The sequence below is a fragment of the Pseudorasbora parva genome, chromosome 22, assembly GCF_024679245.1.
Source record: "Pseudorasbora parva isolate DD20220531a chromosome 22, ASM2467924v1, whole genome shotgun sequence".
Lineage (NCBI taxonomy): Eukaryota > Metazoa > Chordata > Actinopteri > Cypriniformes > Gobionidae > Pseudorasbora > Pseudorasbora parva.
In genome coordinates this window covers 14,551,789-14,565,255 of record NC_090193.1, presented here as the reverse complement: position 1 = coordinate 14,565,255, position 13,467 = coordinate 14,551,789, and the positions used below count along the sequence as shown (strand labels likewise).

The window sequence follows — 13,467 nt, the reverse complement described above, 5'->3', positions numbered from 1 at the left end:
GGTAGTTTTACTTTTTAAATGTCGCAAAAGCATTTTGTTCCAACATGAACTGACTACCTCTTTGAACTTCAATAAAAACTGTAAAAAAGACTAAGATATTTGGCATATTTGTTTTTGTCGTAGTTTTTAGGGGGTTATTTTTCCTGTAACGATATCGAGATATATAACGTATATCGAGATATAGCAAAATATATCGAGATATATTTTTTGCTCCATATCGCCCAGGCCCATACTCAACTACATTGGATTTATTGTAAACAAATCTGACCAAATTCAACACAACATTCTTACTAAAACATTGAACTCTCAGTTAAAAATAACTGGCTTCGCTGTCATAGTAAATATCTCTTTACATTTGCATTCAGCTTAAAGTATCTGAAAGCAAATTCTTTATTCAAAACAAAACAGTAATATCCAGTCATTGTCATATTGTTAATAAAAAATGAACAAAACATACAGTATGATATTTACTTAATGGATGGGTAAAAAATAAATAAATAAATTGGGCATTGTCTCTTAACATGAAATTCTTCAGACAGAAGACCTACAGTAGTCATTCAGAATCAACATGGATGTTCATCAAAAGGCATTTTTACTCATAAAATAATATAAATTCCATAGTGAATTTAAATGATAATAAATCACAATTTTTCCAAATGTGACCATGGACAACAAAAATCATAAGAGTCAATTTTAAATCGATAGATGTTGTTTTAAAGAGATGTATATATCATTAGAAAGCTGAATAAATAAGTGTTCTGTTGATGTATGGTTTGTTAGAATAGGACAATATTTGGTTAAGATACAAATTCTGGAATCTGAGGGTGTCAGATATCACCTTTAAAGTTGTCCTTAACAATTCATATTACTAATAAAAATGCATTTTGGATATAATTATGTTAGTAAAATTACAAATTATCTTCATGGAACAAAACAGTTCCATGTTTTGTTCAATTAATTTAATAATAATTCATTACATTTATATAGCGCTTTTCTAGGCACTCAAAGCGCTTTACATAGAAGGGGGAATCTCCTCAACCACCACCAATTAGGATATTAAGAATCTTTACTTAATATCCTAATGATTTTTGGCATAAAATAAAAATTAATAATTTTGACCCATACTATGTAGTTTGTTGGCTATAGCCACAAATATACCTGTGGGATTTATGACTGGTTTTGTGGTGCAGGGTCACAAATAGGTTTTTGAAAGAAAAGAAAAAAGTAATTAAAAAATGTTAATGTAAGTTTATTTACCAATATAATTAATTAATTTTGCTTTAAAAGGCATTTATGATTAATCAATTATTCTTTTTCTTTTGGCAATTGTTTAAGAATTAAGAAATACATCTTGTTTTTATTTTAAAGGTTTATACATCTAACAAAATACATGCTGTCAACTTACAAATTAGATATATTCTCCAGATAATATTTTAATTTATTTTGGCCTTGGCGAAGTGACAATATTAAAGCAAATGATTCAATTCTTTAAAATAACAAACATATATGATACTTAATATTTTATCACACATTAAATATAGCAGCTATTATAGGTGCCTTTACATGTTAGGAAAGGGGTCCCTCACAATGGAATCATCCTATTTTAGTTTCATTGGCATCAGCAATTTTGAAAACCCTTGACCTATAGAATATCAACATTTTTACAGTAGATTATGGAAACGTTTTGTTATCTTTAACAATGTTTAAGAAGAGCAGGTCACAATTTTTGAAAATTTTAATCTTTTGATCTCCTTTACCATTTGATTAAGACAAGTCCTGCTAGAACACCATAGCCCAGTGCAAGAAACAGCACTTTCAGTAGCCTGTCATGTTTATCCGCCAGCTCTTGTGAGAGGATCTCAAAGAATGTAATGAAGAGGAATGTGCCGGCTGCTAGGCCCTGGAGCACTACAGATATAATACTTTCTGCTAAGTGCTGGACTGTCTCAATACCCATGCCAATCCCGATGCCCAGGGGAATCATTAGGCTTACTGTTATGGCCAGTTTACAGGCATCTCGTATGGGTACTCCTGCCTTGGCTACATTAACCCCTAGGGCCACAGATGCTAGCGTCTCGTGGATTGCCACTCCAATGAAGAGGCTTCCAAGCTTAGCCCCATTTTCCTGAAGACCCAAAGCAAGACCCTCAAAGATAGAGTGAGCAGACAGTGCTAGCACCAGGCTAGCTAATCTCAATGGCCCAGCACGCTTCAATTCAGAAGGGTTGAAGTGTCCGTGGTGATGGGAATGGTGCAGCTGGGCTCTGGCCGCACCTCGAGCGGGAGCAATGAATGGAGCATCATACTCTGAGTCGCTCCCCACTTCTGAGCCACCAGCATTAAATGTCTCCAGGTCGATAAACGAGGGCTTCTCCTTGCGGAAGGTAAGCACAGTCTGTTCCACAAATACTGTGAGGAGAAATCCAAGCATCATCATAGTCTCTGCCAGTGGATACTGATTGGTATACTTCAGCTCTTCCAAAATGTCCTTGACCTAAAAGAAAAAAGCCATGGTAACAGAGCTGTACAGTAACTTTTACATTTACTTGAGTACTGTACTTAAGTACAGTTTTTGAGTATCTGACTTTACTTTATTAATAATACTTTATTATTTTTTTTCTGTCTGGAAACTTAAGACTTCAATTTCACTACATTTGAACGACGAATAACATACTTTTTTCCTCCACTAGATTTCTATCAAGGTCCTTAAAGTCGAAAATCAATTCTGTAGTAGCTTTGAAAGTCAGTGGATGATTTTTTTCTTCTTTAAAAGGCGTTTCGTTTTTTTTGCAGAAAGCCTATCAGGAATCACTTGTAGGGTCACGTGAAGTTCAATGATTTCCCAGCATTTTAAACACTGATTTATAGTTTATAGCAAAATGGAAGAAGACGGATGTCAAAATGTTTTTGGCGAGTATTCACATAAACAAAGTTGATTATGTCTTTAGATAACGTAAACAGTGTATTCGATCCGTGCATTAGGCCTTAAAGAGACAGCAGCTTTGTAAAGGGCTTTGAGTTTTATTAAATGAGTTTAAGTTAGTCATATGCTAGTATGTCAGATTGCGCATCACTGACTGGCTTAAACTATAATGGTATAGTGAGCATTTATACAACAATAATAAAATAATGCGTTGACATAAAAAAGGAAATTTACTTTTAATACTTAAGTACTTTTGAAAACAAATACTTCTTTACTTTTACTTTAGTAAAAATCTGTTTTTACAACTTTCACTTGTAACGGAGTAATATTTGACCAGTAGTACTTTTACTTTTACTCAAGTGATGAAGTTGTGTACTTTGTCCACCTCTGCATGTTAACATGCACAAACTTCCTAATTGAACTTCCTAATAATTCTGTTTTTATAACTAACTTTGCTTACATAACTGATAAATACAATACTTAAAGGGTTAGTTCAACCAAAAATGAAAATTATGTCATTAATGACTCACCCTAATGTCGTTCCACACCTGTAAGACCTCCGTTCATCTTTGGAACACAGTTTAAGATATTTATTTTATGTTTAGTCCGAGAGCTTTCTGTTCCTCCATTCAAAACGTTATGCATGTACGGTATATTATCACTTTCCAGAAGGACCAGAAAGGTAATAAAAAAATCATCAAAGTAGTCCATATGTGAAATCAGTGGGCTAGTTTAGTTCTCTTGAAGCATCGGAAATAGATTGTGGGCCCCAAAATAATAAAAAATACGACTTTATTCAGCATTGTCTTCTCTTCCGGGTTTGTTTTCAATCCACATTCGCAACTGCGCAGTGACATTGCTAACGTGTTATCTGGTGTGCACGAGCTTCGTTTATAGTCTGAGGGAGACTATGCAGTCGCGAACGTATTACCAAAATGTATTTTCGATGCTTCAAAAGATTCTAACTAACACACAGATGTCATATATGGACTACTTTGATGATGTTTTTTATTACCTTTCTTGTCCTTCTGGAAAGGGACAGTATACCGTACATACGTTTTCAATGGAGAGACAGACAGCTCTCGGAACACAGTTCAAAATATTTTATATTTAGATTAGGGCTGGGCAAATCTGATCGCAGAAGTATTAATCATGCTGATTTGACTGCAGAAAAGTTTAGCTGATCGGTTCCACACCGCTGTGCATACGGAGCTTCTCGTGGAATGCATATGATACGCACTTTATGGCCTATTATACATACGAACCCCCCCACCCCAAACCTACCCAAGAGCGTGTCATATGCACGCCATAAATTCATAAAGTCCATTCCACGAGATTTCACACTCGTACTATTTATACGCATGACCATGAGATCGTGTTGTGTTTGCCTCGCGCAGCTGAACCGTGGCCTGTGTACTGCAAATACAGACGAATATCCTCCATTCTGTCACTTTTCTGGCGTTCTCCTCCAACCCGTCTGTCTCGCGCTTTGATTTATGATTGGCATAATCATATGATCTGCTGCAAATACGACCGTGTTCCCCTCACATGCATGCATATAACATGCTGTATATAGGTAGTTTATCAAAGTAACCTTTAAGTTAAGATATGCATCTAGTTTTAATAATTTAAACGCCTCTGTGTTCGGTGTAAATGCTCTAATCTTTTAACAAGGGCGCCGGGAAAAATAAACGCTGCTTATGCCCTGCTAACCTGTGCGTGTGTGTGTGTGTGTGTGCGCGGGCGTGCACGTGTCAGTGAATCGTGATGCGCGGTTCTATATTTGAGTGGGCCAAGTACCAACAAAAATAAATAACTTAGAAATCATTATTGTGTTTGATTTAGACACAACTCTCATTTCATGGTCAAATTCAACGAACCTGCATTACGTGTTTACTGTCATTTTTAAACTCTTCAGGGAAAACCAATCAAGGAAAACATATGCCTAGAACACCTCCTTGTGGTCATTATATAAAACACAAATGTACCTACACAAAATATTGTTTAATAACTTTGGCAACTCTGTGAAAAACGGTGTGTATGACAGTAAGCTAATAAAGCACATCCAGTCTCAGCTTGGGATGAACATATTTAGTGTTGTGTGTTTGTGGGTTCGGGAAGCTGCGGTGATGGAAACAGTGACCATTTAAAGCCGCACTTGGCTACTTTTGCTCTCGGGGTCCCCCTACAGTTTGGAAAAAATAATGTCCTCAACTACTGTCGTAAGATCTGTCATCCTACAACAGGGGATGCCATCGCGCGTGCATTTGTTGACATGACAACCCTGATAGCCCTGAACTAGTGATGCGTGGGTCGTCTCATAACCCGCGGACCCCGTATGTCTATTTAATGGTCGCGGGTGCGCGGCGGGTTGTAAAAATATATACAGTGGTGCAGTGCGGGCCAAATAACTTCATAAAAGTGGCGCCGCGGGTCGGTGCAGCAATAGTTCCCCTGAACACTGCAAGAGGAGTTCAGAGTTCTTCTGGCGTCGTGTGTGAAATGTCTTCATTCCAGGTAATGTTACAGTCAGTGGCATGTTTCAGCATGTCATATGAATATAATTTCATGGGTTTTATTTTTTTCAAACGGCAAATAATCACGATGCTCACGTTTACAAGCCAGCGTCATTATAGTAGTCTATTAGTTACCGTTTTACAGAATCTATATGATACTTCAGTTCAATGTTTGAGTGGTAGCTCAACAAGCATGACAGCATCGGTCGGGCACGCCTCCTTCAGCTCACGCCGACGAGCAAACGCTGGTCACATGTTGATCCTCGTCCTGCCTTTAAAGCAGTCGAATTTTTTAGTTCTTTTTGTTCTCGGGTTACTACCGAAACCCGAAGTTTAAAAGTACAATTAAAAACGATACAGACCCCATCAGGCTATGGCAGACGTGTCATTCAACCTATTGTAAGTCGATTTATCATCACAAGAGTCTTAAAAAAATATATTATGAAGGTTGAAAAGTTACCTAGTGCTGCTTTAAGAGGGTGTTTATTAAGGAAATGTAATTTGGCCAAAAAAACATTTGCACACGTGTATATAATTAATTTGATCGTTTTTTTTAAAAATAAAAATATAAAAATGTTCTTAAATTTATACATGCATGTGCCCATATATTTATAATAATTATACACAGTACACACACACATTATGTAAACATAAACTTTTATTTTGGATGCGATTAATCACAATTCATTTTCCCCCAACACCATACTATATATAGTATAAGTTTTTTTTTTTTTGTTGCTGAATGAAAGAGATTGCATGCGCAGTGGGTGAAAACAATAACACTTTACTGTGTGTGCGCAAACATGTTAAGAGGCACATGGATATACATACAACGATATTTCAGTTCTGCTTCTCCAAAAAAAGAAAGGTCAGGACAGAAATTCATAGAAATTTCAGCTCAGTTAGAATCAAAAACTGATTCAAACAATTGATATTTTGACTCCTATCTAATTTTCTACATACATTTTATTTAAATTCTTTTCGGGCTACCAAATTCTCAAGGGTGCCTGCCCGAAGGGCTACCAGGGATTTCGAAATTTTGCGAGCCCTGCGTTAACGCATAAATTAATTAACGCCGACAATTATTTTGTCACACGTTAACGTAGTTATTTATTATTACCAGTATATTGAAACCCCGTTGCTCACTGCCTCTGAATACACACACAAGACAAACCATTGGTCACAGGAGAATACACGGCTGTCTCTAAGCCAAGGGCTTGACATTCTTTGTCTGGGACAAATAAAATATTAAAATAACCAGAAACGCATTCAGATTTTTTTGTTGTTGTTATTATTATATTCAATGTAAACAGCGACTGATGATGTAATGTATCTCTGCCTCTGGTAATAAAGTCGCGTTGAGGCTCGCGCTGCCTGTCTCTTTGTGAGAGACATTCGTGGATTAATCAAAACAAGTGAGCAGCAATATAAACTCACAGAAGAAACATACTGGGGTAAAACTGAGTTTTTTGTAGTTGTTGATATTTATGATTTATGATATTGGTAATAACACAAGTCGACTTTGCAATCGCGAATTGTGTAGCATGAATGGTGTAGTCTAGTTCAATTAAAAAGTAGTCTAATTAATATTAAGTTACTTACTTAGATCTAAACAACCCTTTTTGTTCCATTTCACCCATGATTTCACCGACGAAAATAGTTCCAAAAGAAAGCAACACTCAGCACGGTGTTTTGTTACTAAATGATTCAGTGTTTTGAATGAATCATTTGAATGAACGACTCAGTGACTCACTTATGAAGACGATCACTTGCTGCACCCTATTGACGGTTATGTTTAAAAGTATGATTGCATATTTATTTAGAAAATCAATCTTATAACATTATTTATTGCTGCATTTTTTTTTTTTGCAGTTTCAATTATTTAATTTGATTGGTAACAGCCTATAGTGTCTGTGAACAGCACTCGCGGATCGATTCGTCGAGACTGTTTTCCAAGATGGCGCCTGTCCGTGAACGCATAATGCACTGTATTTATAAAGTATCTTCTTATTAAACTATTTGTACACTTACAACATTCTCAATGCTTCGGTTTGCATGTAGGGACCCTCATTAAGCTACCGTGCTATTTTGAGCCTTGTTAGTGGTATTAACTAGCAATTTAATTTTACTTCCCTGTGTCTACCCTATGCCCCATAGACAAGTGCTATAAGCTAATCTGTTTTTAGAGATAAAACTCGTAACATTTGATTTTCATGAAAACGCATCCCAGAGAACGATCTACTCGGTAACCATCTGTTAATTACCCCTAGGTTCATTTCTCACCGGAGTTGTTCTTTAATGCAGCTGGATCTCACGAAAATGCGTATAAATAGTACGAGTGTGCAATGTCATGGAATGTATATGCCAAAACTCATTTTGGCGTGTCTATGCCACGCTGTTTTTCACGTGCATATGATACGCACTTTAAGGCATATTATACATACGTATTTAACAATACCCTTTTGGAAGATAATACATTTTGTAATACAGTTAAACAACTGGTTAGAGAAATAAAATAATTGGAAATGTGTTTTCTGAGTAAATGGGAATGGTTCAAATTAAAAGTTAGACAGATAGATATTAAGACAAGTAAACAAGCATTAACACTTAAAAAGATAAGATAAAAGGACATTATTAGTCACATTAATACGCTGTGCTGTAAAGATGATTTGACAATGGAAAAGCAGACTGAATTAAACAATTTACAGTCCCCTCTTGACAATATATATCTGGAAAAGGCCAAGGGTGCATTTATGCGTTCAAGGGCTCACTGGATTGAAGAAGTGGAAAAAACTCTTCCTATTTTTTTTAGTTTGGAAATACAAAGACAAACAAAGAAAAAAATTCAAAAGTTAAAAATCAATTATATTACTTTTGAAATCAAGAAGTATTCAATTAAAAAAAATCTAAGATTTCTATTGTAATTTGTATAAATCATGTTTTTCTAAAGAAGATTGCTGTTTCTTCTTAAATAAGATTCAGGGGTTTAAAAAGACATTAGATGATAACTTTAAACAACTTATGGAAGATGAGCTAAGAATTGAGGAGCTAGACTTGGCTGTTCGACAGATGTCAAAGGGGAAATCATCTGAAATAGATGGGATAACGATGGAGTTTTCATATTTATTTTGTAGTGACATCAGATAAATGCTCTATAATAGGCTACCTATTTAGATTGTATATCAAAAGGAAATCTTTCCCCTACTATGAAACTATAAGATAATCTTTTATTAGCTAATTGGAGACCAATTACCTTATTATGTACCGATTATAAATTACTGGCCACTGTCTATGCTAATCATCTTAATGAGGGATTATCACATATTCTTGATGAGTGTCAGTCAACTTTCATGAGGGATAGAAATATACATTATCATACCAGACTGCTACTAGACCTGCTTGACTGAGATATAATTTATACTGATGCCTTTATTCTATTTCTTAATTTTTACAAAGCATTTGACACCATTGTGCCTTTTTAACATGCCTTTTTTTAACATGCCGAACATGCCTTTTTATTTGATTTCTTAGATTTTTTTTTTTTTTGGTTTTGGGAACAAATTTTGTAAAATAATTAAGATGTTTCATAATGACATATAGTTCTGTATCTCTGAATCGTACGGAAGCTTATTGCATTCACTTGAGAAAAAAAAATCTACTCTGTTTTTCTGAATTAATGACTTAATTATCTCAGAATTATGAGATAATCTATCATGAATATTTTTTTTGCTCTGTTTTTCTGAATTAATGACTTAATTTTCTCTTGAAAAAAACAAATATTTTGTTCTGTTTTTCTTAATTATCTCAGATTTGTGAGATCATTTTTCATGAATAAATTTTTTTTGCTCTGTTTTTCTGAATTAATGACTTAATTTTTTCTTGAAAAAAAAAAATTGTTCTGTTTTTCTGAATTAATGAGATCCCTCAAAATCCAGCCAAGAGCTCTATTTTAGCTGGATTGCATGGAAGTAAACATGTCCCGCTTATTATTATACGTACAATTATACGTACAAACCCCCCATCCCACCATCCCCAACCTACTCAAGAGCATGTCATATGCATGCACGCGAAAGACTGTGTAGCACGTGCATTATCTCAGTAAACATTCCACACAATATACATTCCAGACGATATACATTAGACACGATTTCACACTCGTACTATTGATACACATTACTATGTGATCGTGTTAAGATGATGCATCTGAAATGCATTCAGGCTGGCTACGTGGTGACACAAGAGACAATCAGGCAATTGTCGAAAATACTGGATCCCCATGGAGTGCAATAGCAATGTCAAGCAGATCAGAATGTTCTTTTCTGCTGTCATGAGCTGTCTGCACAAAGTTGATGCACTAAAAACAATACAATTTGTATTACTTAAAGACAATGTCTCAAACCCAAAGTAAAATACATCCGGATTAAATTTGAAAGGCGGGACATGTTTACTTCCATGCAATCCAGCTAAAATAGAGCTCTTGGCTGGATTTTGAGGGATCTCATTAATTCAGAAAAACAGAGCAAAAAAAAAAAATATTTATGAAAAATTCTCTCATAATTCTGAGATAATTAAGTCATTAATTCAGAAAAACAGAACAAAAAAAATATTCATGAAAAATGATCTCATAATTCTGAGATAATTAAGTCATTAATTCAGAAAAACAGAGCAAAAAAAATTATTCATGAAAAATCTCATAATTCTGAGATAATTAAGTCATTAATTCAGAAAAACAGAGTAGATTTTTTTTTCCCTCAAGTGAATGCAATAAGCTTCCGTAGAATCGTGGTAATCATTGATTTGTATGTATGAGATTCAAAAAAACGTATTTTTGAGTTTTTTTGTTGTTATTGTTAATAATAAAAATAAATAAAACCAAGTAACTAAGCGTTAAATTTAAGATGACGAAGTAGTATGTTCCAAAGCTTGCATACTTTTCTGCTACACACTCAAAAGTATATATATATTTTCTGCACAAAAAGAGTACATACTTTTAGGTCGCAGCATGAGCAAAACACCTAACCCCAGCTGCTCCCGACGAGATGGATGGCGCATGGCTGACACCGCCGTCGGTGTATGAATGCAAGAATGGGTAACGTTAAATGCGAGGCAATATATGTATGGCCATAAGTCTTTTGAAAGCACCATTCAGTCCATTTACCATTTTACGTTTGTATTCCACTGGAAGACAACTTGAGGGTGATTAATTTAATTTTTAAGTCAACTGTTACTTTAACTAAAATCATGCTTGATAACATACCTTTTCTCTAACTGCTGGTAGAAGGGCATTGAAGCAGGTGGCCAGAAATACACCTCCTCCAAAAGAGTTGCTTAAAGCAATTACTCTTCTGTACCTTGTGATTTTATCATACTCCATTTGAATCACCCTCACAGGAATAAGGATGCCCCCCAACATAAGGACAAACACCCCCAGTAGGCAGATGATTTTAAATACAGCTATATCCATGCTGAGCTGAGGAGGTGGGCTGCGAAACCACTTCAGCAAACTTTGTTACATGAAATAAACGACCCAAATCCACACTTCGTTCTAGCCAGCCTGGGATCAGGTTATGGACAACATCCCTAAAAGAAAATGACAAGCGTCAGTCCAGTTTCACAAATATCGTAATTTATAAATGTGAAATTAAATAATTTAAGCAATTTCAAACCAGTATTAGGGCGTACTTCAAACCAGTACAACAGTTAACAGTAACGTAAACTGCAGTAGATTAACATCCGACGACAAATTTTGTTTATAATGTGACCGACGAGGTCAGCACGTTAGCATGCTAACTCTGCTAGCTAGCGAAGTAGAAAAACAAGCCATAGGTGCATGTATTGCGAAAACATGTAAACGTCTAAATACCATATTATATTAAGATGTGCAAGTCTGTTGTTGTTTTTTTTTACGAAATTGTATTAATAACCTGGCGTCGCTTGCAGGAGTTTCTTAGATCAAATGGTTAGTGTAAACTAAACACTAACGTTACACGAACTATATTTATTCAGTATTACTGGATTAAAGGCGCCTCCATGAACCAGAAAACATGTACTCCATATGCGTATGTATGAAATAAAGCGTTTAACCCGTGTTGTCTGCGGTAACTTACTTGCTGCTGGTGAAGCGCCTGTTCCTAGGCTGCGTTTCAAAACCATAGATAGACTGTAAAAAAAAAAAAAAAACTATTTTGAACTGCCTAGCTAGTACGCGTAGCGTAACGCGTTGAAAGGCAACATAAGCGCGTTTAAAACATCACCCTTTTTAAATCCGAAAATTATTTAAAAATATTTTGCTGCCGCTAAGGGTGCAAATAATGCATATATTAATATCCCTTACGAAAGGAAAATATTTATCAATTTATTCCTTGAAATATATTTTAATATATCGAATTATATATTGATGGTATTACAAAACATACTATATATTCATGTAATATATTGAAAAATATACAAATTATTGCCGCTTTCAATAAATTGCAATATATTGTAAAATATAAATATTAAATCCCATATATGTGAATATATTGCCTTATGTATTGCATGGTATTTTCCAATATATTGCAATATATTTTTGTTTCCTAAGGGATTTATAAGCAGCTCGCTAGGTTTTGAGAAAGTGATATTACAAATGGCAAAAAGTTCTTCTTAATACACCTGCTCCACACACAACATCATATCTCAGTTCTCCAAAATGGCCAAAACATTTTTTTGTTCTTTAATTAAAGAGAGACCAGGAAAAATTATCATGTAATAATCATGTGGTAATTTTGACAAATCTCAATGGTTGCAAATATGACCAGCAGTTATGAAACAAAAAGCTTCATCAGCAAAAACACAGGTCTTGTTTGAAATCTAACATTTAATTGTCCATGTTGAGATTGCACATGTTCCTTGCCAACCCCTTTCAGTTTAGACAGAGATGTCATAGGACAGATGAATCACTGGTGTGTTAATACAGCAAAACTGCATAATGTCCAAGTAGCAGCAATTCATTACAATCACAAAATGGATTATTACTTGGGGATATAGTGTTAACCCAGTGTGAGATTTCATTTGATCAGATAGTTCAGTGCCCAAATACAATGTGCACATTGTGCACTGATGACTTCTTCCAACAGGTAGGGCAATGTGGGGCAGTGGGAACACATGCAGTTTTTATAGATGAATAAACATGGTCTTGTCCCTGGAGCTGTAGGTACAAGGTATATCTTAAAAAATAAAAAAGTAGCCCATCTTCCACAGGTCCACCAGGTAAAGTTAAATTCTGTGCAAAATAAGAGAAGAGATATTAAACTCTGAACAGATGTATATATGTAAGAATATAAGAAGCTGTTGTTTGAATATTTGTAAAACTAACACAAAAACTGTTTGATTAATGACAATAATTTTATATAAAAAATAAATTTTATATATATATATATATATATTATATATATATATATATATATATAAATAAATAAAGTTGAAGCTTCAGGCTTCAGTATATTCAAAATTCTGCCGCTCGTGTGCTCACTCGTACTTCTCCTCGTGAACACATTACACCTGTTCTTTCACAATTGCACTGGCTTCCCATAAATATGAGAATTGATTTAAAAATTCTTATTTTAACATACAAGGCACTTCATGGGACTGCACCTGAGTATCTTTGTGACCTCGTCAGTCCTTATACTCCATCATGCTCTCTTCTTCAGCCTTCATGTAAACTAAAGACCATGGGGGAAAGAGCCTTTTCATACAAACCCCCCAAGTTATGGAATGTGCTTCCTCTGCCCATCAGAAATGCACCAACGCTGGGTCATTTTAAAAAGTTGATTAAGACATTTGTTTACAACTGTTTTTCTTTAATCATTTGTTGTAGTTGTTTTTATTGTTTTTTTGTATTTTATTTTTGGTTGTATTTTTGTTATTTTACTGTAGCGCTTTGGGTTTAAGAAAAGCGCATTACAAATAAAATGAATTATTATTATTATTATTATTATTATTATTATTAACATTCAGATAAGAAACTGAATTTTAAAAAATATAAAAAAT

At 34.7% G+C, this 13,467-nt stretch overlaps 2 protein-coding genes across 4 annotated transcripts in view; both read right to left on the bottom strand.

Annotated features, from left to right (window-relative positions):
- Positions 1-344: 344 nt before the first annotated feature.
- LOC137058504 (zinc transporter ZIP3-like) lies at positions 345-11,675 on the bottom strand. Its single transcript, XM_067431792.1, has 3 exons — positions 11,547-11,675; positions 10,697-11,019; positions 345-2,494 (listed from the first exon to the last, which is right to left on the bottom strand). The coding sequence occupies exons 2-3, from the start codon at positions 10,901-10,903 to the stop codon at positions 1,754-1,756; spliced, it is 948 nt and encodes a 315-aa protein (XP_067287893.1). The 5' UTR covers positions 10,904-11,019; positions 11,547-11,675; the 3' UTR covers positions 345-1,753.
- A 600-nt stretch (positions 11,676-12,275) lies between these two features.
- sgta (small glutamine rich tetratricopeptide repeat co-chaperone alpha) overlaps positions 12,276-13,467 on the bottom strand; it is a 46,818-nt gene continuing 45,626 nt past the window's right edge. For all 3 annotated transcript variants that reach the window (XM_067431790.1, XM_067431789.1, XM_067431791.1), the window contains exon 12: positions 12,276-12,700. The gene's annotated coding sequence lies outside the window, so the exon portion shown is untranslated. The remainder of the gene's footprint in view (positions 12,701-13,467) is intronic.

Excerpts from the sequence above, each read along its gene's own strand:
- LOC137058504 (XM_067431792.1), bottom strand. The coding sequence starts at position 10,903 with ATGGATATAGCTGTATTTAAAATCATCTGCCTACTGGGGGTGTTTGTC. Across the intron at positions 2,495-10,696 it reads TACCAGCAGTTAGAGAAAAG|GTCAAGGACATTTTGGAAGA; the intron begins GTATGTTATCAA and ends TTTTTCTTTTAG.